The 24,040-nt window shown below is 36.5% G+C and overlaps 1 protein-coding gene across 3 annotated transcripts in view; it reads right to left on the bottom strand.

Moving 5' to 3' along the window:
- LOC106058385 (1-phosphatidylinositol 4,5-bisphosphate phosphodiesterase beta-4-like) overlaps nucleotides 1–14,300 on the bottom strand; it is a 60,078-nt gene extending 45,778 nt beyond the window's left edge. For all 3 annotated transcript variants that reach the window (XM_056022741.1, XM_056022742.1, XM_056022744.1), the window contains exons 1-7: nucleotides 14,158–14,300; nucleotides 10,374–10,476; nucleotides 9,400–9,480; nucleotides 913–978; nucleotides 441–578; nucleotides 211–290; nucleotides 33–86 (exon numbers count right to left, since the gene is read on the bottom strand). In XM_056022741.1, the coding sequence (XP_055878716.1) occupies nucleotides 33–86; nucleotides 211–290; nucleotides 441–578; nucleotides 913–978; nucleotides 9,400–9,480; nucleotides 10,374–10,457 (503 nt within the window). In that variant the 5' untranslated portion in view covers nucleotides 10,458–10,476; nucleotides 14,158–14,300. The remainder of the gene's footprint in view (nucleotides 1–32; nucleotides 87–210; nucleotides 291–440; nucleotides 579–912; nucleotides 979–9,399; nucleotides 9,481–10,373; nucleotides 10,477–14,157) is intronic.
- Nucleotides 14,301–24,040: the final 9,740 nt, after the last annotated feature.

Below are 24,040 nucleotides of genomic sequence, written 5' to 3'. Positions count from 1 at the left end.
TCACACATGAGCTAAACACAGGAACAACTCACCCTCTGACTGGAATTTTCCCACTTGGGTTCACCATACAACATAATTTGATCCAGCTAATGACAGAGAGAGAGAGTTAGGTTATAGAGCTTGAGTAATGGTGCTATAGAAACTATTGGATAGCCACTGATACAAACTATTGGCTAGCTACTGGCACACAGAAAACAAGAGAACACTTACTGCTTCTTGAGTTGTGTCATGGGACAGACATTGTTGGCTTTCGTGTTGAGAGTGATCTTCCTTAGTCCTTCAAACCAAACCTACAAATAGAAACATGTCAGCAAATTGTAACTTCTATATTCTACAGATATAAACAATGACAGGCTTACTCGAAGAGATGGGTGACATCAAGACATAACTAGTAAACAGGTAGCAATTCTTTTTAATAACAATAACCAGTTTGTGTGTACCTTGGCAACATCAGGGTCCCTGGCTATTAATAAGGTGTATGTAATGTTTACCAAGTCCAGACCACTACAGACAGTTACTGTACGAGAGTCTAGGCTGTGAGGACTCTTTTCTAGTATATCAGCCAAAACTTTGGTGTCCTGGAAGATGAAGTCATGAATTAAATAATGCAAAGTGGAGATGACAATGTCAAGAGTGACCCATTCCACCACTAGAAATAACCATCAATTGGAAATACCATTCAATTTCTAGTTGTCTAGAACCATAATCGACTTATATTTTCAGTGTTTATTGAAAAATAGTTAACAGTTTAAGTAAGTTAAACATCTTAACAAAGGACTATATATAGACAGTATAAGGAATGCTAAAAAATACTATGTAAATGGTAAAAAAAATAATGACTAGACTTAGTTTACTATAGGTGTAATCATTCTTGAATCAATAAATGTCCAAGAATTGTTAATATTTACTTACACTGACTTTAGGGGCCAAACCAAGCCTGATGTCATTAACTTGGGAACATTCTAGTACCTGACCTTCCTGAAGAAGACATAGCAGTCAAGAGAACATAGTAATGAACATAATGATAACAGAGTCGAAAACCATGTCTGCTTAGTATGGCTTTAATACACTGAATGACTACACAACACACATTTCGTGAACACAATCTTACAGACGAGTTACAAGCACATGTAAACATAAGAACGACAACCGATACAGCATATGATTTTCATAACAAACATAGAATATATAATTAATGAATGGAACATAGAATACAGTCTTTGCAATCTAGGTTACATTTACATTAGGGATACTAGTATACTGAGTTTTACTTTTTATTAATGGCTTACTTCTGAACCCTACCGTGCATGTCCAGAACAATTAGAAAGCTGTTTAGTTCCTAAGGGGATAGCATTTTGCATCAATACTAAAAAAGAATGTAGGAAGGTGCTGGTTTCCTAAGGATGTTGCCAGGGTTCAACTCTTTAGAAAGTCAATGTGTGCAATGCCTAAGATGATTGCTTCTGTTTTATTTTTAAAAACATTTCACCAAGTTCCGAAGGAGATTTGACTGGTTTCATTCTGAGAGAAATCGGTCTGAATTCTAATTCAGAATGGTCTGGGTTCTATTCCAAAGAAGGTTGGAGTGTGTTTAATTAAACAAGAAATACTTCTAAATCACCATTAGACTATTTTCACTTGAAAATTTCAAGCCTCTATTGGGTTCTAAATATAAAATAATAAAAATAATAATAATTCTAGCTTTTATATAGCGCTACTTTCATGCTTATAGCATGCTCAGAGCGCTATGGTCCAATCTCATTTGTGGACCAGTGGGGGGGTATGGGGTATCTGCGAGAAGGTTTTCCGTGCTGTCTTTAGGCGCTCTATAAACACAACTCTGCCTTAGTCGGGCTTCGAACCTCAAGCCCCCTTCATAGGTAGCCAAGCCAAGTTCAAGTGTACTTGGCCTCTCAACCACGCTATTATCAACATAACTCTCCATCTTTGCATTTCGTGAATTTTCTCCCTAGACAAACACTGCCTAAATTAACATGGTTATTCAACTAGTGATCTCAACATAAGCATAACATGATCATGTATATATGCTGTCTTTAAAAGTAGAGAATCTTCATAATACAAGTCTGTATGTTGTCTTTACAAGTAGAGACACTTCATAATACAAGTCTATTAGTATGTTGTCTTTACAAGTAGAGACACTTCATAATACAAGTCCATTTGTATGTTGTCTTTACATTATAATATAGAAGTAGAGACACTTCATAATACAAGTCTATTTGTATGTTGTCTTTACAAGTAGAGACATTTCATATTACAAGTCTATTTGTATGTTGTCTTTATAAGTAGAGACATTTCATAATACGTCTATTTGTATGTTGTCTTTACTAGTAGAGAAACTTCATAATACAAGTCTATTTGTATGTTGTCTTTACAAGTAGAGACACTCCATAATACAAGTCTATTTGTATGTTGTCTTTACAAGTAGAGACACTTCATATTGCAAGTCTAATTGTATCTTGTATTTACAAGTAGAGACACTTCATATTGCAAGTCTAATTGTATCTTGTATTTACAAGTAGAGACACTTCATATTGCAAGTCTATTTGTATGTTGTCTTTACAAGAAGAGGGTAAATATAAATGCAAAGGAAAATCGTGTTATAATTATGTCTGTAAGTTTCTTTTCTTTTTTTCATTACACATCATTGAAACCCATGTTGATCCCACTTTAGCAACTCCCCTGAATCCCAGCTGTCTAAGGGGGTTGTGTATGATTTTTTTTTATTGGGAGGAGGGGGTGCAACTGGTAAAAATTTGAGACACACTGAAGTATGTAGTAACATTTTTTTAGAAATTTTTCAAAAATTGCAACCAAAATTATTTGTAGCCAAAAAAAAATTAAATATTTGGCTCTTTAGAGCTCTGTATTAATTGTGCATAAATGTTGAGGTACCTAAGCACTGACATATATCTTTTAAAAATGTCTTCTATTTCAAAAAAAGTGTTTAATCCATGTGGGTGTCACCCCCCTTCCTTGTGGTTCCCCTAGTAATCTATACATGTCCATTAAGTTCTTTTGAAATATGCTTGATTTATGTTCAGCGAATGTAGGTCATCTTTGTAGGCTAGACCTCGTGTGAGGGTAATCAATGTCTAGACAGTACTGCACACATGTATAAAAAGATTGTCTATACAAGGAAACGAGGTTCTAACTGGGCAAAGGGGGCCAGCAGTTCCGAAAAGTCAATTCCTTTACAAACAGTGCCAATTGAACGCATGGAACTAATGATTTTAAAATATATTTTTTCCCTCTAGTTATATATTTTGAAAAGGTTACTAAGAACTATGGAACAAAAGAATGCTAGAACAAAACGAGACTATTAAATGGGCATAGTGTGAACAGCTGTAAGAACAGATTTGAGTTGTCTGGTCACAAACATGTCTCTTTCCCTGAACCAGCTTAGGTCGTTCCTTCAGACCCACTACGTCCTCCTAGCAGTATGGCAGGGAATACTATCTTATCTTATCTTATATAATACAGACGTTACTTCCAAAAAAAAGAGGATGATTGCGTCCTACGCGTCATGCACAGAAATCATAGGTTTTAGAGTGTGATTAGCTTCCCGTGAGTTGTGTACAGTAAGTATCAGTGGTAGGCCTGGAGGACAGATGATGATAAAAATGATAAACTGAATACTAGCAAGAGTTCAAACACGGAAGACCAACGTGTTGATAGTCCACACCACATGACCAGGCACGCACCAATCGTTTCTAGCAACAGACTGCCTAGGAGACATCTAAGTGCTACAGACAGCGAAAAAAGATTGAAGAGTCGTGAGGACAAAGATGAAAAGAGATTGGAACAAACTATTTTGTTTTCCTTTCCCTTTTTGACCACCCCCACCTCCCGTCACCCTTTTTGCAACTGCCGCTTCTCCCCCTTTACTACGCCGCTGGAAACACGCACGTTATCAACAACTTCAGTGCGCGGTCCAGTAAGAAGAAATAAAAAAAGAATTGAGGATCAAAGTGTCACTGGAATTACGGCCCCCTCGAGACGTGTTGAAACGTCATTATTAGAAAGCGTCTTCAATCTCTGACCGTGTCGTGTACGCAGGCGCCGCAGTCGATGAATCAATAAACACGCTCAGCCAGAGACTTGGGCTCATAGACTGCATGCTCTGTCCTCCAGGCCTACAACTGATACTTACTGTACACAACTCACGGGAAGCTAATCACACTCTAAAACCTATCATTTCTTCCCTCGGTAAAACCCGGTTTCAAAGTAACGTAGTGCCTACCTTTTGGGGGAATGTGTTTTTGTTTGGGAGGGAGATGGAGCTTGGAAAGATATGTTAAACAATACGATAAACAATACTTCTTAAAGGAAAGCAGACATATGCATGGAGGCAGGTTTTAGATGTACTTAAATACTGGTTGCGCAAAAGGGGTAGAGAAATTATTTTTTTTTTTTTGTTTGAGAAGGAGAGGGAGCTTGAAAAGATATGTTAAAAATAACAATTCTTCTTAAAGGAAAGCAGACATATGCATGGAGGAAGGCTTTAGATGTACTTAAATACTGGTTGCGCAAAAGGGGTAGAGAAATTATTTTTTTTTTTTGTTTGAGAAGGAGAGGGAGCTTGAAAAGATATGTTAAAAATAACAATTCTTCTTAAAGGAAAGCAGACATATGCATGGAGGAAGGCTTTAGATGTACTTAAATACTGGTTGCGCAAAAGGGGTAGAGAAATTATTTTTTTTTTTTGTTTGAGAAGGAGAGGGAGCTTGAAAAGATATGTTAAAAATAACAATTCTTCTTAAAGGAAAGCAGACATATGCATGGAGGAAGGCTTTAGATGTACTTAAATACTGGTTGCGCAAAAGGGGTAGAGATAGATAGAGATAAAGTGCAACTAGATCAAGCTACATTTTGTTTTACATGGGTAGACAGAAAGAGATACATAAGTAAGCCCTGAGCAGGCTATAAATAGATGTACTCAGTGTCGTATGCGGACGCCGCTTCGTGTATCTCCCCCTTTTGAATCGTTGCTAATGAGACAGTCTGGCTAATGACGGTTATCTGTGTACATAGACCAGATAGGATGTCCAGCCCAAAGAGTAATTGCTCAACAAAAAGATTGTAGTGCTGTATGTAATCTGGGCTAATATACTCTGTGTCTGTGTGTAGTGCTTGTGTCCTATAAGGAAGTAAATCTAGATCAGGCTGATAAGAACTGAGTCTAGCAATGGCCGCAGTCACACAAACATAAACCACATCAGTCTCTCTCCAAACAATGACCAAACCTGATACAAAACCACAGGATCTAGTAGATACATTCAGGGCAAAACGTTTTCTTTCAAGGGGTGGGAGGGGGGGGGGAGGAAAGTCAATTTGATCGAAGTAAAATATAATTGTCTAACAGCCCAGCCCCCCTTTGTCTAAAACTGCGCTTCTGTACTTGGTGGCGTTCACACATTAAATAAGCGTGTGACCCGGTCAGATCAAGTACAGTGAGTTAGAGCGATACCAATCGTTCGGTTGGAGACAAGAGTTTGGGTTTTCCTACATGTGTTGTTTTGTCATTCCTGTGGGATAATGGGCCTCATTCACCAATCGTACATAAACAACATTTAGCCACGTGATAAAACAACAAAAAATCGTATCACGTGACAGCCTGTATGTATTACGTAATTTGTATAGAAGATATAGACAGGGCCGGTCTTAGGCCACTGCGGCCGCATGGGCCCCGCACTTTCATAGGCCCCGCGCGATGCAAATTCTAGGTGTAAATTATTAAATTAAACCATTTTATGTTATTATTAAAGGGTTCCTGGAATTGTCCTGAAATTATAAAATATAAGAAAAAGTCATGAAAATCTCAGTTTCGCATAGGGCCCCGCAATCTGTAGGACCGGCCCTGGATATAGAGAATCAGGGGGGGTAAATGTTGTTTGTTTACGATTGGTGAATGAGGTCCATAGCTTTTCGTGTCTCGTAGAGCGATGTGGGACAATCGCGTCCCGAAAGTTATTCTCTACGGGCAACTCGCGTCTGGTTCCAGAAAAACTGGCCGCCCCCCACCTCCGTTACGTGGATGTAATAAAAACAGGACCTCAAAACCAGTGAACATTGATACTGACCACTGGGAAGACATAGCCCTAGACCGGACTAGACGGAGAGAGACGGCGACCATGGGCCTCAGCTCTGGAAGAAAAGCGTGCCATACGAAAAAATGGCCGGCTCCTCTACCACCAAAGCGAAAAAGCCACCTTGGATATTTGTGGTCGGGAGTGTCTCTCCAAATTAGGGCTCCACAGCCACATGAAAAAGAGTTCGACCATAGTCTCTCTACGACAGAAGAAGGCCAACATAAAGAGCGATGTATTGACTATTGAGTTTGATACTTGATAAAGGTAGATGCTTAGCATGTCTAGCAGAGCGATCTACTGACAGTTTGACACTTATAATGGACAGTTGTTTGGTTAGAGAGACTGGATGTAAACTTGTGTTACAATTTAAATATCAATTTTACATTTAATAAACTCTATGTCCGTTAGAACTTCGTAAATAGTGTTATAACCCTAGTGGCGGACTGAAAGGGTTAATGTGTGTGCGGCCTACTGACACGCATGATTCAGGCCAATCACACAGGTCAAGGGCTGTTGAACAAGGGACATTACTGCTAATGCACGCAATTTGATCAATGTTATGGTCATGTGACCAAAAAAAAAACTTTACAGACGAGAGACAGTGTGTTAGAAAGGACAGTTGAGTCCAGGACGCAAGGCAGTAAGGACAGTGTTCTACAGAGTGAGTCCTTGAAAATGTAGCTGCACGAGTCTAGAAGTAGACAGAGAAAGATTTGTAGTGTTTAGTAGACAGTTCGATTGTGTTAAAGCATCTGAATTTGATGTAGCCAATTGTGTTGTATTGGCTTTTCATGTATTTGTCATTAAACCGCCACATTACTTGAGACACTTGTTGTCAAGTTCTTGTGTTAGATGTGATGTGCTGTGTTTACAGAAGGCCTGATTAGGAGAGAGAACGTAACAATATATATGTCAAAAGGAAGTTGGGTGAACTCTATGCACAGTGCTAATTAAACGCCTACAACTAAAATACATGTCGCGCCCATCGTGTGACAGTAATACCACTAGAAAATAGACTCTTTCAAATCAAGATAGAAGCCATTGTGGAGAAAACGCAAAACTGTAACTTCCCATAGCTGGCTCTCTCCAGCTTTCCAATCATAGCATGCAAGCAAAGAAGACAATGAATTGAAACAACTTCATGAACCTTATTGGTTGAGTCTTGCCACATTGACACATTGAAAAATAAATTTGGGGGGGGGGGGGGGAGGGAGTAAATACGATGTTAATTTTTTCTCATTCATATGTGTTTTTTTCACAACGCAATCATGGATGTCAACTATATAAAACTAGTAAGTGATATATGAACACAGGTAACCGTTGCAGCCGGTGGATTTCTGTTAGTTGAGGGCTACAACATTGTAAACAAGTTTCTGGTCTATGGGGGCCGTTTAGAACAAACCCAATGTCCAAAACTATGGAACGATTCCTAGGGAATGTTTTCTTTCTGATGTTTTATTTGTTGACACTGATGGACTTTCATAGGAACCTAAGGCCAATGTGCGGTAATTACTTACAGCATCTATATAGACTAGCAGTCTTTCATCCATGAAGAAAGCAGCCGTTCGCTTTGATACAGCTTCACCCTTTACTCTCTTATCCCTCAGAGCGGTTTGTCGCTGACTAAATATTCTGCTATGCAGCATAGCGTATAAATGATGGAGTCACCAGCCACAAAAAATAAATCAATGGTTGATTCATCTGTTAACCAGAAGATGACTGCTTACAAATTATTGGGCTACTGGTTGATTCATCTGTTAACCAGAAGATGACTGCTTACAAATTATTGGGCTACTGGTTGATTCATCTGTTAACCAGAAGATGACTGCTTACAAATTATTGGGCTACTGGTTGATTCATCTGTTAACCAGAAGATGACTGCTTACAAATTATTGGGCTACTGGTTGATTCATCTGTTAACCAGAAGATGACTGCTTACAAATTATTGGGCTACTGGTTGATTCATCTGTTAACCAGAAGATGACTGCTTACAAATTATTGGGCTACTGGTTGATTCATCTGTTAACCAGAAGATGACTGCTTACAAATTATTGGGCTACTGGTTGATTCATCTGTTAACCAGAAGATGACTGCTTACAAATTATTGGGCTACTGGTTGATTCATCTGTTAACCAGAAGATGACTGCTTACAAATTATTGGGCTAATGGTTGATTCATCTGTTGACCAGAAGATGACTGCTTACAAATTATTGGGCTACTGGTTGATTCATCTGTTAACCAGAAGATGAATGCTTACAAATTATTGGGCTACTGGTTGATTCATCTGTTGACCAGAAGATGACTGCTTACAAATTATTGGGCTACTGGTTGATTCATCTGTTGACCAGAAGATGAATGCTTACAAATTATTGGGCTACTGGTTGATTCATCTGTTAACCACAAGATGACTGCTTACAAATTATTGGGCTACTGGTTGAACAATGTTTTAATATTGTCAGAAGAAGAAGTCCACATCATTTTAATCTTCTTGGTGCAATATACAAACAACAATTTAAAAACCAATTACGGTTTGTTAATTTAGCTACTTGTCACTAGCAGAGCTGAGTTGAAAAAAAGGAGGGGGGCTATTAGGGCGCCAACATTTCCTCCTTATTTCGTATATTCAACAATTTTTGTAGACCTGCGCAGAGCCTGAAGTATATTCTCTTATTTAATCATGACTTTTAATAACTTGATCTAGATCCGCACTAGCTGCTTCGTACATATTTGTTTGGTCATGGTTAGTGTTTCTAGAACATTTCAACAAGAAATGATAATGTTAATCCTCTAGACTTGTTTCCAATAACATGACTATTATATCATAAGATGCCGGGGGTGTTACAAAGGAACACTAATTTTTAATATTTATTTTTTATTTCAATACATGCTGAAATACAACTTTATCATATTGTATTTCAAAACTTTGGTGAGAAAACTACTTATATCTAGATCTCGGAGATTTTCTGGTACGATTCAACATTTTTTCAACTGCCGTGTTTCAGGTGCTACAGTGAAACAATGTGGGACACCATGTCTATTAATGTCTCCTGTTAATTACTATGTAGCCTTTTCCGGAGTTTTCAAGTTTTTTTATCATTTTCCATTACATTCTGAAAACCTTTCTAAACCCTACTGGAGGCATCTACAGTGCTCCCCCAGACTCACAGTGGGCTTAAATGAATTTTATTTGGATATAGAAAGGTGCCACTGGTAAAAGATTGAGAAACACTGTTGTACTCTCATTTGGAGACAATACTCTCTAAACTTGTATGTTTTGTGTGCTACTTACCCTTCCTTCACTTTTCCAACATATAAAGAATCCATACTCATCCACTTTGACCATACAGTTAGACTCATAGACAGAATATTCCTGAAACAGACAAAAGAACAAGAGAAACTGTAATATTAATTGACACTGTAACAGTCTCAACAACATCTCATATACATAACTTGTCTTCAGTTTAAAAGAACTATACAATGCGGGCTGCCTTATCTTCAATTTAAAAGAACTATACAATGCGGGCTGTATTATTTACTCATCAGTTGTATTAAGAAAAAAATTTATTGGCTGGAGAACAATTTTTGTAACAAATTTGTTGTTGTTGCTGCTGGTTTTCTGTTGATTATGAATAGATTTATGATAAGCTAACTATATTTCTTTTTTTACTGTTGACTGTGAATATGCTTTGACAATGTTTGTATGCTTTATTGCCAATAGTTGACTATTCTTTAACCCAAAAATTTTTTTTGATTGCTGTTAATTTACAAATGACTTAGGAAATAATTTACTAAATTGAACTTAGTATCATAAGGAAGTCAGTACAACGGAAAAATTTAAAAAAAATGACAATAGCACCCTGGTAGTTCATATCAGCAATCATTTCACAGCGCAAGCACTGTAGGAGGATTTTGTGATATTTAAAACACAAAGTCTATGTCATCTTTATCATAAGAACTAAGGATCATTAGTCTTAACAAGATCACTTACAGCTAACAGCTGTCAATAAGATGAGCGACTGATTAAATTTGATCTCCCTTTAATTACTTATCCAAAAGTTGCCATCTTGACATTAAATATAGTGCTACCACCATAAAGATGCATAAAATAAACAAAAAAACAACTAAGCTGTGTACATTGTGACCTAATCCTGAAACCCAAACTAAATACCTTGAGGAGAGACTTAGAAAGATGAAATATCTTATTTTAACCAAAATGTATAGATCCAATAACAACAGTAGCCTACATTATAAAATGATGCTTACCTCATCCCAGATATCAAATACACATCCTATTTGAAGAACTTCAGGTACTGGTATACGCCAGTTAAATTCAAATGGCTTGGCCATCAGTTCATCACATGCACACCTACTCAAGAAATAAAGAAATATATTTTTATGATGAGATTCGAGCACATTAAAACAGTGATGCCCAACCTAATTCAACCTGTGGGCCATTTTAATATCCGACACTCGTGACGCGGGCCACATGAACGAAAAGGTAAAAAAACTAAATGAAATTGACTTGAAACTATTTGATTAGAAACCCGTGGATCTAGTACTTAAAAGTTTATCTTGTTTTTTTTCAGGCGTCAGAAAAATTCCTTCATCTCTCTACTTAAAATAGGAGCAACTTTGTAGCTAGCTTTATTACCCATTCATTTCCTTGTCCCATCGAGCCTCCAATCTCTAGGCGTAGTTTAACAATCTTTTGTTCGCTGCTCAAACCAAGAATGACGTCATATTTGTTTTATAATGTTTTAAGTATGTTGTTTTTGACAGCCACACTTTCTTTATAAAACAAATATGTTGGCTTATTATCATCTTCCACATAAATAAAAGATAAACCCACGTTGCGGGCCGGATGTGACCTGCGGGCCGTATTTTGGGCATCACTGCATTAAAAAAATAAAAACATATGATATGAATCAATTCAATTTCATGTGAATGTTTAGAAAAGAAAAAGTCAAATTGTTAACTTGAAACACAAAAACATTTAATACCAGATGTAATTTCAACTAGAAAGAGTTAATCTTTCAACTATGGTCAATAATCAAATTTCTTTTTCAGGCCCCTGTAAATTGGCGTAAATTTATGAAGTACCAAATACTGGAAAGACATGACAGAAAAATCTGGTAGTCATTCATAGGCTTATTCACTACCAAACATCCTCCACATTCAAATCACTCAAAATACCTGACAGATATTTGTAACATGTAACAAACAGTTCCATTTGTAGTCAACTATATTTTTTTAACTCTGTACTAACAGTACATGAAGGAAACAGTCTTTTAATACCCAACAAAATAAAACAAGATTTTGCTCAAAGAATTGGCTTTTAAAAATGAGATGAGGTAGCCTTTAACAATGTCAGCTAGTTTTAAAACAGATGTTAGATGTTTCAAAAACTTCATTATAAATTACTTTGAATTACTTATTGAATTATTACTACAGATTTTTAAATATGTTGAAATTATCATCATTTTGTTTTTGTAATAGCGAAAAGCTTAAATAACTAGCATAAAAAAATATTCAGTACTAACGAAAAGAACGAGCATACATATTCACGAGAAAAGCCAAATGCTAACACTTAGATCTACATTAAACCAACATATATTCTGTGTTTTTTGGTCTGATTAGTTTTATAAACATTTGGTAGATTTGAGCGCTGTAATAGCTAGTCAATTAATTTCCTGTGGAATGTGGAATTTTTTTTTCTTCTAAAATCAGTTATAAATATCTTTTTTTTTACAAACAGGCATACTTTTTCTTAATTTTTTTTGGGGTGAAATGCGCCACTTGTGACTTGTAATTATTTGTGCTATTAGCCGCTTTTGGCGCATGCACCATAGGTTGGCCTCCACTGATCTAAATTCTAGATCTTATGATCAAGACTCTAATCAGTCTAGTAGAGTCTAGAGTAGTAGAGACTAGACTGACTAGACCTACTGATCTATTCTAGATCTAGACCTATCATCTATTCTAGTGTCACTATTGACTAGATTAGTCACTAGATTCTAGAACTAGAAGGAGGTTAGTCATCATTGTCATTGTGATACTGATATCTGACAAGTCTTACTAACCTAATTACCTACCTAGTTAACCTAGCTAGGCTAGAAAAAAAACTAGATCGAGATCTAGAATTAGAACAGATGTTGATGTAGAATTGTAGATCTATAGTATACTAATATCCTATAGGCAGTATAGGCTATGCCTATACAGTACAGTCTTTATAGACTTTATGTGACTATAGTCACTATTGACTATACTCTCTATAGTCACTCTAGATTTTCTACAGTCTACAGTAGTCAGTATAATTATACTGAGTATATAGATCTATATATATATACTATATATATTAATTATATTATTATCATATAGACTAGATCTAGTAATTATAATCTATTATAAATATATAATATATATATATATAGTATATATATAGTAGTTTATTTATTTCGGACATTACATGAATTCGGACATTCGCTGTTTTTTGTGGTCATTAAATAATTATTTTAATATGTATTATAAAACTAGCGCGCTGTATAATGTGCTTGTCCATTTTCCAATAATTTTGACCCAATTTCCTTCCATTTAGCTGTCTTTTTATGTACGAAAAACAAATTTCAAATTTGTTAGTCAGGTTGTTGTTTTTTCCTATGTTACCCGGATGACTTTACCTCTTCCTAGAGTTAGGACTATATTTTTTGATTGGCTAAGTCTACACTAATGAGCCCGGCATTAATTATTCTGTTTTTGGAGCTAATTTATTTGATTTATAAGCCAAGTTTTCTAATTCCATACAAAAAAAAAATTAATACGTTGTCCGAATTAGATTACGATTTTCTTACCAAAATTTATTTCGGACAGCCAGTTTTGGACATCAATAAAAATGATCTTATATTATATTTGTTTGTTTGTTGTTGTTTTTTTTAAATAAAGAATAAATGGGCAAATGTTTGGAGTGAGCTTGGTACATTGAATGAAGTTAAATGCTTAGATCTAGACCTACTAGATAGATCTAGATTTATATAGAGAATATAGAGGATTCAGAATGGCTATCGTAACCTGTAGGGGCCTACTATACTACAAAAGATCATCTGTATTAAATCTAGAAATTTATTAAATTAATAAAGAAAAAAAACACAAACATTCAACACACATCTAATCATGCAAACCCCAAACATTCAACACCCATAAAATAAACAAACATAAAATAAGTCTAAAAGTCAGTGTAGAAGTCACTATTCCAGTGACCTAATTTTGATAGAATAAGTGTGTTCATATTTTTATTTTTTGTGTTCGTATTTATGCATAGTTTGAAAACATCGTAATGATTTCCTGTGAGGGGCTATGCCTGGGGATCTTAAAATTTAGTTAATGTCAATATAGAATTAAAATCTGAGTTTATTGCTGCCTAAATATAGAGACTGTCCGAAATAAATTATGGTGTCCGGAATCAAATAATGTGGGTCAAATGTGTCCGAATTAAATGAAAACACTCGGCCTCTTTGACCTTAAATATAATAACAAATATAGGTTTGGGGAACAAATATAAGTAGTCATCCTTATTCTCCTTTAACTAAAGAAGATTTTGATACGTCATTTTCTTTTCTATGTCAAACCATTGTAAAAAAATGCGCTGTCAAAGTCAAACTTTCAAATTTGGGCCTATAGGTGTCCGAATAGCATAAACTACTCTAGATCTACTAATTAATAATATAATCTAGAATCTAGACTATTAAATCTATAGACTCTAGACTAGATTGGGCAGACTAGATAGATTAGATTCTTATTTTAGAGTCTAGAATAGTCTAGATCTAATCATCGCCTGTTTCAAGGTGCGTTTATCATAGTCTGCTAGTCTAGTCAAGATTAAATCATTCATAATATGATTAAAATTATTAATTAGTCTAGATCTAGATCTAATATTAAATTATCCACTTTAAAAATAATTAAAATATCGATTATCATTAATAATGATTATTTAGGAAATCATTCAATCTTATATTGAAGGTAATATTAGATCTATAGAAAGTAACAGTCTTACTGAATGCAAAATATTAACCAAAGTCATTGAGATTGTTCATTTCCCAAATGAATAAAATATTGCTTTCATGAAATCACTATTTTTGTAGAAATCAACCAGCCATTTTGTTCTCAGGGCCAGTACTCTGTTGACATCACGGTCCAATCGGCTTCAATCACTTGTTCACGTGACCATATAATTCAAGGCATAAGTCGAAGGTTGCTTATCTCTAGACCTCCAGGGATGCTTAAAATTAGTGCTTTTTAAGATCTTAGAATTTTTGCGACACATCTAACTCTAATTACTATCATAAAAAAATAATTGAGGAGCCTATCATGGCAAATAAAATTGTAATTCATTTAATATCTTGATCTGAAACTAATATTTAAGAAATTAAAGCGATTTCCTAGTTATATTATAACAATTTTCAAAAGTTATATACAACTTTATTGCTTCACCTTCACCTATTCCCTTCGTCTGTTGGATTTGCCGTCTTTCTCCATTCCTCTATGATATATCTTTTGCCATGGATAGATCCTCTTTCAATCGCATGCCCGCCCATTCTTTTGTGTTGTCTTCCCATCCCTTTCTCTATCTGTCTCTTCTTTTTTTTTCCTGGTAGGCCTACTGTTCCCTGAAGGAAGGTCCTTGCAAGCCCTGAAGGCTTTGTATTGCCACTTCTCTTTTATATTCAAGTTTCCTGTTTTTTTCTGAATATTTTTAGCGACCTCGATAGGTAAAAGCTGTAAGCCTATTTGTATTTTTCGTCCGTCATATTTAGAATTTATGAATTTACCATTGGCTTGATCGAGGTCCAAATTGGTGTAAAGGTATTTTGGCTTTCTAAAAGCGCATAATTTTAAATATGTTTTATATATATATATATATATATATATATATATATATATATATATATATATATATATAATTGTTGTGTGTGTGCATAGTGCATGCAAAACGTATGAAATATAAAAAGAAACACGATTTTAAAAAAATGTCATCTTCATTAGCTGTTCGACTTTCAATATATCTTTAGTCTTCATTACCTTCGACTAGCAGTTGGCTATATTATCGTCATTACCTCTTCGACTAGTTGTAGGTTATAATATCTTCATTACCTTTTCGGCTTTAAGTAGCTCTATTATCTTCATTACCTTTTCTACTAGAAGTAGGCGATATTATCTTCATTACCTTTTCAACTTTCAGTATCTATTATCTGTGAGCTTGCGCTCCCAGAGCTATATTTTTATATATTTTATTTTTATAGGCTAGTGCCAAACTTATTATTTGTACTTCCGCTTTTTGTGTATAAAAAGTGATGCCACGCTGTTTTAAAACAGTTCAGTGTACAGTTGACCAGTGGTCAGTACCATATCTGTCTGTGTGACAGCTGAATATCTTTGTGGTCTGTCATCTAATTATATTTTTATTCCTGTTCCTGGGACGGCCTGCTATTATTACTGATGTGTTACTGCTTTGAGCTGCTGTTTATAACTACTGTTGTTAGTCTACTGCAGTACTGCTGTTGTTAGTCTACTGCCTGTAGGCTGTTGTTAGTCTACTGCCTGTAGGCTGTTGTTAGTCTGCCATTAGACTGCCATCGCCTCCTTGTACCTTTTTTTGTTATATTTTTTTAATTCTAAGCTTAGGTCTAGGGTAGTAATAGTTAGATAATTGGTTTGGTTAGTCTGTTAGTGTTTGTAGATTTAGAGGGTTTTAGTTAGTTGCTGAGTTCAGTTGTAGTGTTAGTGTAGCTCTATATGTTATATTTTATTATTGATTTATTTGTGTATGTAAATAAAGTTTCCTTTTGTTTTATTTACCCTAAAGTAAAAGTTTTGTTATTGCTTTCTTTTAGTTAGCTAGATTAGTTTAGTTTAGTTTAATTGTGCTGTCTGGTTGCTTAGGCGACTCTAGCCCCTTGGTCGCAGACCGAGGTGCACAGATTGGGCCCACCCAGTAGAGCTACCACCTGCCTACTGTTATAAATGAATTTAATGTTGAGCAGCAGAAGAGAATAGGCCACCACAGCTCGCGCCTGCCTGACCTGCTCACATTTTTTTGGTGTCAGAAGTGGGATCTGTGCTTAAGTAATCAGACGCACATTATTTTTTTAGATTAGGTTGTTGTTAGGTTCCTTTTAGGCTTTTGTTAGGTTGATTTAGGTTTTGGTTAGGCTTCGTTGGCGCAGTGTTAGGATTTATTAGGTTGGCATTGGTGTTAGGATTTGGCATCAGTATTAGAGAATTTATTTTGTTGTAGGTTTTTTGGAAATGGATAGTTTAGTTTGCAGTAGGAGTTTTGTTTTATTTTTTTGCTATCTGTTATTTGTTGTTTTAAAGTGTGGGGCCTAGAAGTTTTAGTATGATGTAGTTCTAAGAAGTTGTTGTAGTGTGAGGTAGTTAGTATTGTTGTTATGGGTTAGGGTTAGAGTTGAAGTGTTAGGTTAGGTTGGCAGAATGGCAGCAGCGGCAGGAAGGATGCAGCGGTCCCAGGCTGAAGTTGAGGGGCCTCGGAATGGCATGATCCGAGGACAAGTCTGCAGCTCTCCCATGCCTTCGGAGAGATGTCAGCCCAATGTTAACGGATGGCGAGATGGCAGTTGAAGTCTGGACTGATGGGTCATCGCCAAACTTTGTTATTGGATGTGTTAAGCGATACTACCAAAACTTAGACAGTTCCAGCACGGGTTTTTTTTGCAAGTAGCCATGTACTGGACTGACAGAGGTGCCCCACTTCCACCTCTGTGTTATAAACAACTGGGCCAGTTTGTCCAATTAGGACGACTGTCCGCCCAGTTGCAACGTATGGTTTAATGGCCCTCACATCTTGAGGTCGCCAATGAAGAAAGCCTTCCACGTCATCTTTCTGCAAACCACTTGGATTTCACTCCTCACTTACTGGGTGTCTTGTGTCAGCCGCTGGTCATCTCTACTGGACAGCGGTGGTGGACCGGCCAGAGATGTAGAAGTCGTCAAGAGCAGAGCAAACCTGTCGTGTCTTTTTCCCTTTTATTAAATGTTTTTTATATGTTCTTATCACACTGTGCATTGTGTGGCTCCTTTTATACTTTGACTTGTTTTAATGTATTTATGCATATTATTTTTAATTTGTATTTATGCTTTTATGTATTAGTTTGTAGTAACTCTATGAGTACATGTTATCTACATGTGTATTTAAAAGCTTTTTTTAAAGCTTAGTAGTTGCTGTACCTATCTGAGAATGTACAGAATCAAGAGTATTTTCTGGTGTTTTTAGCTGATGAAGTGTATATTTTTTTGCTTTTGTCCTTGTAAAGCAATGTAATCTAAGTCATGTCATGGAGATGTATATTTTTGTGTGAAATAGATTTTAGTGTGTATTTTCTTTGATGGTAGAATATGTCAGCAGTATGTATGTAATGCATTTTAAGTAGTTTGTTAGTATTTTGTTTTGCGAGGACGCAAAAATTTAAGGCGGGATGAATGTGAGCTTGCGCTCCCAGAGCTATATTTTTATATATTTTATTTTTATAGGCTAGTGCCAAACTTATTATTTGTACTTCCGCTTTTTGTGTATAAAAAGTGATGCCACGCTGTTTTAAAACAGTTCAGTGTACAGTTGACCAGTGGTCAGTACCATATCTGTCTGTGTGACAGCTGAATATCTTTGTGGTCTGTCATCTAATTATATTTTTATTCCTGTTCCTGGGACGGCCTGCTATTATTACTGATGTGTTACTGCTTTGAGCTGCTGTTTATAACTACTGTTGTTAGTCTACTGCAGTACTGCTGTTGTTAGTCTACTGCCTGTAGGCTGTTGTTAGTCTACTGCCTGTAGGCTGTTGTTAGTCTGCCATTAGACTGCCATCGCCTCCTTGTACCTTTTTTTGTTATATTTTTTTAATTCTAAGCTTAGGTCTAGGGTAGTAATAGTTAGATAATTGGTTTGGTTAGTCTGTTAGTGTTTGTAGATTTAGAGGGTTTTAGTTAGTTGCTGAGTTCAGTTGTAGTGTTAGTGTAGCTCTATATGTTATATTTTATTATTGATTTATTTGTGTATGTAAATAAAGTTTCCTTTTGTTTTATTTACCCTAAAGTAAAAGTTTTGTTATTGCTTTCTTTTAGTTAGCTAGATTAGTTTAGTTTAGTTTAATTGTGCTGTCTGGTTGCTTAGGCGACTCTAGCCCCTTGGTCGCAGACCGAGGTGCACAGATTGGGCCCACCCAGTAGAGCTACCACCTGCCTACTGTTATAAATGAATTTAATGTTGAGCAGCAGAAGAGAATAGGCCACCACAGCTCGCGCCTGCCTGACCTGCTCACATATCTTCATTACCTTTTCAACTTTCAGTATCTATTATCTTCATTACCTTTTCAACTTTCAGTATCTATTATCTTCATTACCTTTTCAACTTTCAGTATCTATTATCTTCATTACCTTTTCAACTTTCAGTATCTATTATCTTCATTACCTTTTCAACTTTCAGTATCTATTATCTTCATTACCTTTTCGACTAGCAGTTAACTATCTCTAATATCTTCATTACCTTTTCGGCTTAAGTATCTCTATTATCTTCGACTACAAATAGGCTATATTATCTTCATTAGAAGTATCTCTTTTATCTTCATTACCTTTTCGAAATGCATGTTCTATGTTTCTGTGCAATATGTTCCATGTTTCTGTGCAATATGTTCCATGTTTCTGTGCAATATGTTCCATGTTTCTGTGCAATATGTTCCATGTTTCTGTGCAATAGGTTCCATGTTTCTGAGCAATATGTTGCATGTTTCTGTGCAATATGTTCCATATTTCTGTGCAATATGTTCCATGTTTCTATGCAATATGTTGCATGTTTCTGTGCAATATGTTCCATGTTTCTGTGCAATAGGTTCCATGTTTCTGTGTAATATGTTCCATGTTTCTGTGCAATATGTTCCATGTTTTTGTGCAATAGGTTCCATGTTTCTGTGCAATAGGTTCCATGTTTCTGAGCAATATGTTGCATGTTTCTGTGCAAATTGTTCCATATTTCTGTGCAATATGTTCCATGTTTCTATGCAATATGTTGCATGTTTCTGTGCAATATGTTCCATGTTTCTGTGCAATAGGTTCCATGTTTCTGTGTAATATGTTCCATGTTTCTGTGCAATATGTTCCATGTTTTTGTGCAATAGGTTCCATGTTTCTGTGCAATAGGTTCCATGTTTCTGAGCAATATGTTGCATGTTTCTGTGCAATATGTTCCATATTTCTGTGCAATATGTTGCATGTTTCTGTGCAATATGTTCCATATTTCTGTGCAATATGTTCCATGTTTCTATGCAATATGTTGCATGTTTCTGTGCAATATGTTCCATGTTTCTGTGCAATAGGTTCCATGTTTCTGTGTAATATGTTCCATGTTTCTGTGCAATATGTTCCATGTTTTTGTGCAATAGGTTCCATGTTTCTGTGCAATAGGTTCCATGTTTCTGAGCAATATGTTGCATGTTTCTGTGCAATATGTTCCATATTTCTGTGCAATATGTTCCATGTTTCTATGCAATATGTTGCATGTTTCTGTGCAATATGTTCCATGTTTCTGTGCAATAGGTTCCATGTTTCTGTGTAATATGTTCCATGTTTCTGTGCAATATGTTCCATGTTTTTGTGCAATAGGTTCCATGTTTCTGTGCAATAGGTTCCATGTTTCTGAGCAATATGTTGCATGTTTCTGTGCAATATGTTCCATATTTCTGTGCAATATGTTGCATGTTTCTGTGCAATAGGTTCCATGTTTCTGTGCAATAGGTTCCATGTTTCTTTGTAATATGTTCCATGTTTCTATGCAATATGTTCCATGTTTCTGTGCAATAGGTTCCATGTTTCTTTGTAATATGTTCCATGTTTCTATGCAATATGTTCCATGTTTCTGTGCAATATGTTCCATGTTTTTGTGCAATAGGTTCCATGTTTCTGTGCAATAGGTTCCATGTTTCTGTGCAATAGGTTTCTGTGCAATATGTTCCATGTTTTTGTGCAATAGGTTCCATGTTTCTGTGCAATAGGTTCCATGTTTCTGTGCAATATGCATGTCGAAAGGACGTTGCAGCAGACTAAGGCTTCGACTGTAGAGTAACCAGATGACTGGCAAAAGGAGGACATGTCCTTCTTTTAGGTGCTGTGTCCTCCGTCCGTCCAAATGTGTGAAAATGTCCGACTTTTACTCTATTGTATACTTCATTTGTAGATTATCTATTAATAAAATTCCAGGTCGACCACGATTTCGACTACGATTTCGACCACGATTTCGTCCAAGATTTCGACCACGAAATGTATGTTGCCTAAAACCAAACAATAGAACAAATTAACGATTATCCATATTTGATTAACATATAGACCAGTGTTTCCCAAACTTTTTCTTTAACTGAACATTTCGAACATTCTTAGTATTTAGCGGAAGATTTCGATTAATTTTTTTTAGAGATTAATTCACGTGGTGGCCTACTAGTTAATTCATCCAGAAGTTCGTGGAGCCACAAATCAGAACACCAGGGTTCCGCGGAACACAGTTTGGGAAACACTGCTATATAGTCTAGGACTATCAGCGTTGAGGTATGCTATTTAATGTTTTCCCACATTTCCTCAAAAACGTTTTCATTATTCATTTCTTGTAAGACAAGTTACCCTATTCCAGTGATTCCCAAACAGTTTCCGTAACGGAACACTTCGCTCTTTCTGAATATTTAGGGGAACACTTTGCTAATTTTTTTTAGAGAGATTAATTCACATGTGGCCGACTAGTTAGTTATTCCAGTAGTCTGTAGAACACCTATTCAGGCTTCGCGGAACACTAGGATTCCGCGGAACACGGTTTGGGAAACACTGCGGCCTAATTCTAAGCAAGACGTTTTGTTGCAGCCGTTTTGGCGTCGGACGTTTTGTCGCAGAGTATTTTAGTCACCTTATATATGTTTATTTTATTATAATGAGCGTGTGACGGTTCTAATGGTGTGCAGAAATAAAATAAAACAATGACAGAAAAAACAACATCTATGCAAGTATTTGTTCACTCGAAACTTTTTTTATGGTATCTCAAAGTAAAAAAAAAAAAAAAGGGGGGGGGGGGGGAACTGATATAATTATACTTTTTGCACACTTCACCTATAATTTATGTGGGGGAGGGGGGAGGATAGGGCGAAATCATGTTAATGACGTGATCTCAGGTAGGGACCTGACCTTTCATTGTTTCTAGATATAGGCTGTACCTATTTCAGATGTTCCTTAAGAACTGCAGACTATTGCATGCTAGCGAAAACCTCCCTCGGGTCGGCAGGGAATTGCGGTGGGCAGGGTTCGAACCCGGGACGATTGAGCCGACACGTCCCAAGCTCATACCACCAGGCCGTCATCCATAGTTCGCAATACGCGTTTATGAAATAGTCGAATTCAAATTTGGAGTGATACAGTAATTAGCTCCTTCTTTTTGATAAGTTGGGGCATGTGTTACAATGGCCAGGAGAAAGTGCTTACACAGTAAGTGTAAGTCACAATGTGACTGACCTGGTAGGCTCTATCTCACTTCTATAATATTTAGATCGTTTGTTCCATCTTTCTGTGTTGAATCTAGGGCAAAGATCTTTTATCTTAAAAACAAAAATAATAATTTAAAAAAAAAAAAACAAGCATAGGAAGAGATCAAATATGACAAAGAAACCGATTCTTTTAAATACTCTTGGTACCGCTAAAAAAAAAAAAATCTGCGACAAAGTGTAGTAACCTTATAAAACAAACTACGAAAACGTCTCTACCATAGGCTTTTATTACACAAGAATGATTAAACAGTTCATAATAACACAGTATACACACAAGACACCAAGCCAGTTTGACACACCAATACAGATCAGTCCACAACACACAACCTTACCTTTACCTATCCCTAAGTCTGTTGGACCGTTGGGGCACCAAGCAAGACTCGTCGACCGTCTTTCTCCATTCTTCCCTGTCTTTTGCCTTGTTTAGAACCTCTTTCAATGGCAGGCCCGTCCATTCTTTTATGTTGTCCTCCCATCGCTTTCTCTGTCTGCCTCTTCTTCTTTTTTCCTGGCACTGTTCCCTGAAGGAAGGTCTTTGCTAGCCCCGAATATCTTCTTTTTTGAAGTAACGTCTGTATTATATAAGATAAGATCTTGTAAGATCTTGTAATATGGCCATAGATTTTGAGCTTGCGTTTTTTCACTATAGTTAGCAGGTCATAATAAGGTCCGATCGCTGCAGTAACCCTGTCTCTAATCTCTTGGTTTGTGATGCGGTCTTTGAACGTGATACCAAGGATCTTTCTGTAGCGTCTCAATTCCATTGCTAGGATCCTCCTCTCTAGCTAACACACAACAAGAAACACAAATACACATCACAAAGTTTATCATTTATATTTATCTTATATAATACAGACGTTACTTCAAAAAAGAAGATGATAGCACCCTACGCGTCATGCATTTAGTCATGCATATTAACCAATGACTTAAATTCTGCCAAGTCACTGGTTTTCCTGGCTAGCTCAGGCAACCCATTCCATGCTCTAATAGCGCTAGGGAAGAAGGAGTATTTGTACAAATTTGTCCTAGCATATGAGACGAGGAATGTGCCTTTATTTTGGTGTCTTTTTGAGTATTTTATTAGATTTTGTTTTTGTATTTGAAGATTATGGTTCAGTGTTTTATGCATAATTGCTACTTTTTAGTCTTTTATCCCGAAGGCTTTTTAAATTTAGGGATTTTACTAAAGGTGTTACTCTAGTCAAATGTGAATATTTGTTTGTTGTTTAGTTTACAGTGTGCTCAAGTTACATGATACAGTGTAGTCCAATGAAGCATACCACAGTCTTATAAGGTAGAGTCACAAAAAACAAAAACAAATATGAAAAAAACTACAGACCCTCACCAACAGTTGTCTAAGCCAGATACATGTATTGGATATTAGGTAGTTTTAAACGTCAACTTGTTCGAGAGAAAAAAATGTTTGTAAAATGTTTTACATGTTTCGAATGTTCTCTCAGAGTTGCAGATAATCTACTTCCTAGTTCAAACCTCCCGCATGACGATGGGGAATAGCAAGGGACGGGTTATGAACCCGGCACCATCGAAACAACCGAACGCCAAGTCCAGCGAGCATACCGCACGACAAGGCAGCCATCCAAGAACCAAACAGAAACCCAAAGCTCAAGACATTAACAAGAGAACATGAACATCATACACCAGAATACACCTAGTGACTACATTGCGTAAAACCAACTACCAGTGTTTCAAGACTGGCTCTTGATGGGAAAGAGTAACGTGGGCAGACCCAAGAAGAGTTCAGTCATAGCGGAAATGAGAATACTGGAAGAAATAGAGAAAGTTGCTCAAGAGTACTCAGAACAAGGTGTAGACGGTGGTTGACTTGTAGCGCCAAACTGCTGGTAGAGAACTAAACCGCTGTAGGCGAATTGTATTTTGTTGTCTGTCCTACACTCGCAACCAGTCGCTAACTTCTTCCCACCGTCGCCATAGAAATACACACACGCATACTCTACAATACCAAGTTCGGTAGAGAGATGTGGTTGCGGCCCCAATGCACCCCTGGGCACCTGGGTGGGTGGGGGGGGGGGTAATCAAGTAAAGTCAAGTTAATAAAGTCACAGTGAAATTAAGCTTAGCACAGGCCTGGTTCAATGATATTGCATTACGAACCATCATGCATTATAATTTAAAAACAGTACACAAACATACATTTTGTCACCACCTCAAAGTTGGTGCCATAGAGTAGAAACCCTAATTCTGTATTGTGTATGTTAATTCCATATTGTGAATCTTATTCACAACCCATGTGGCACTAAGGTGAACACTTTTGACCTTAGGTGAACCAGGGAGTTAAAGGCAGGCAGTCCACATAGAGATCTTGTAGCA

The sequence above is a fragment of the Biomphalaria glabrata genome, chromosome 3, assembly GCF_947242115.1.
Source record: "Biomphalaria glabrata chromosome 3, xgBioGlab47.1, whole genome shotgun sequence".
Taxonomy (NCBI): Eukaryota; Metazoa; Mollusca; class Gastropoda; family Planorbidae; genus Biomphalaria; species Biomphalaria glabrata.
Note: the sequence above shows the minus strand (reverse complement) of the source record. Positions and strands in the feature narration are given on the sequence as shown.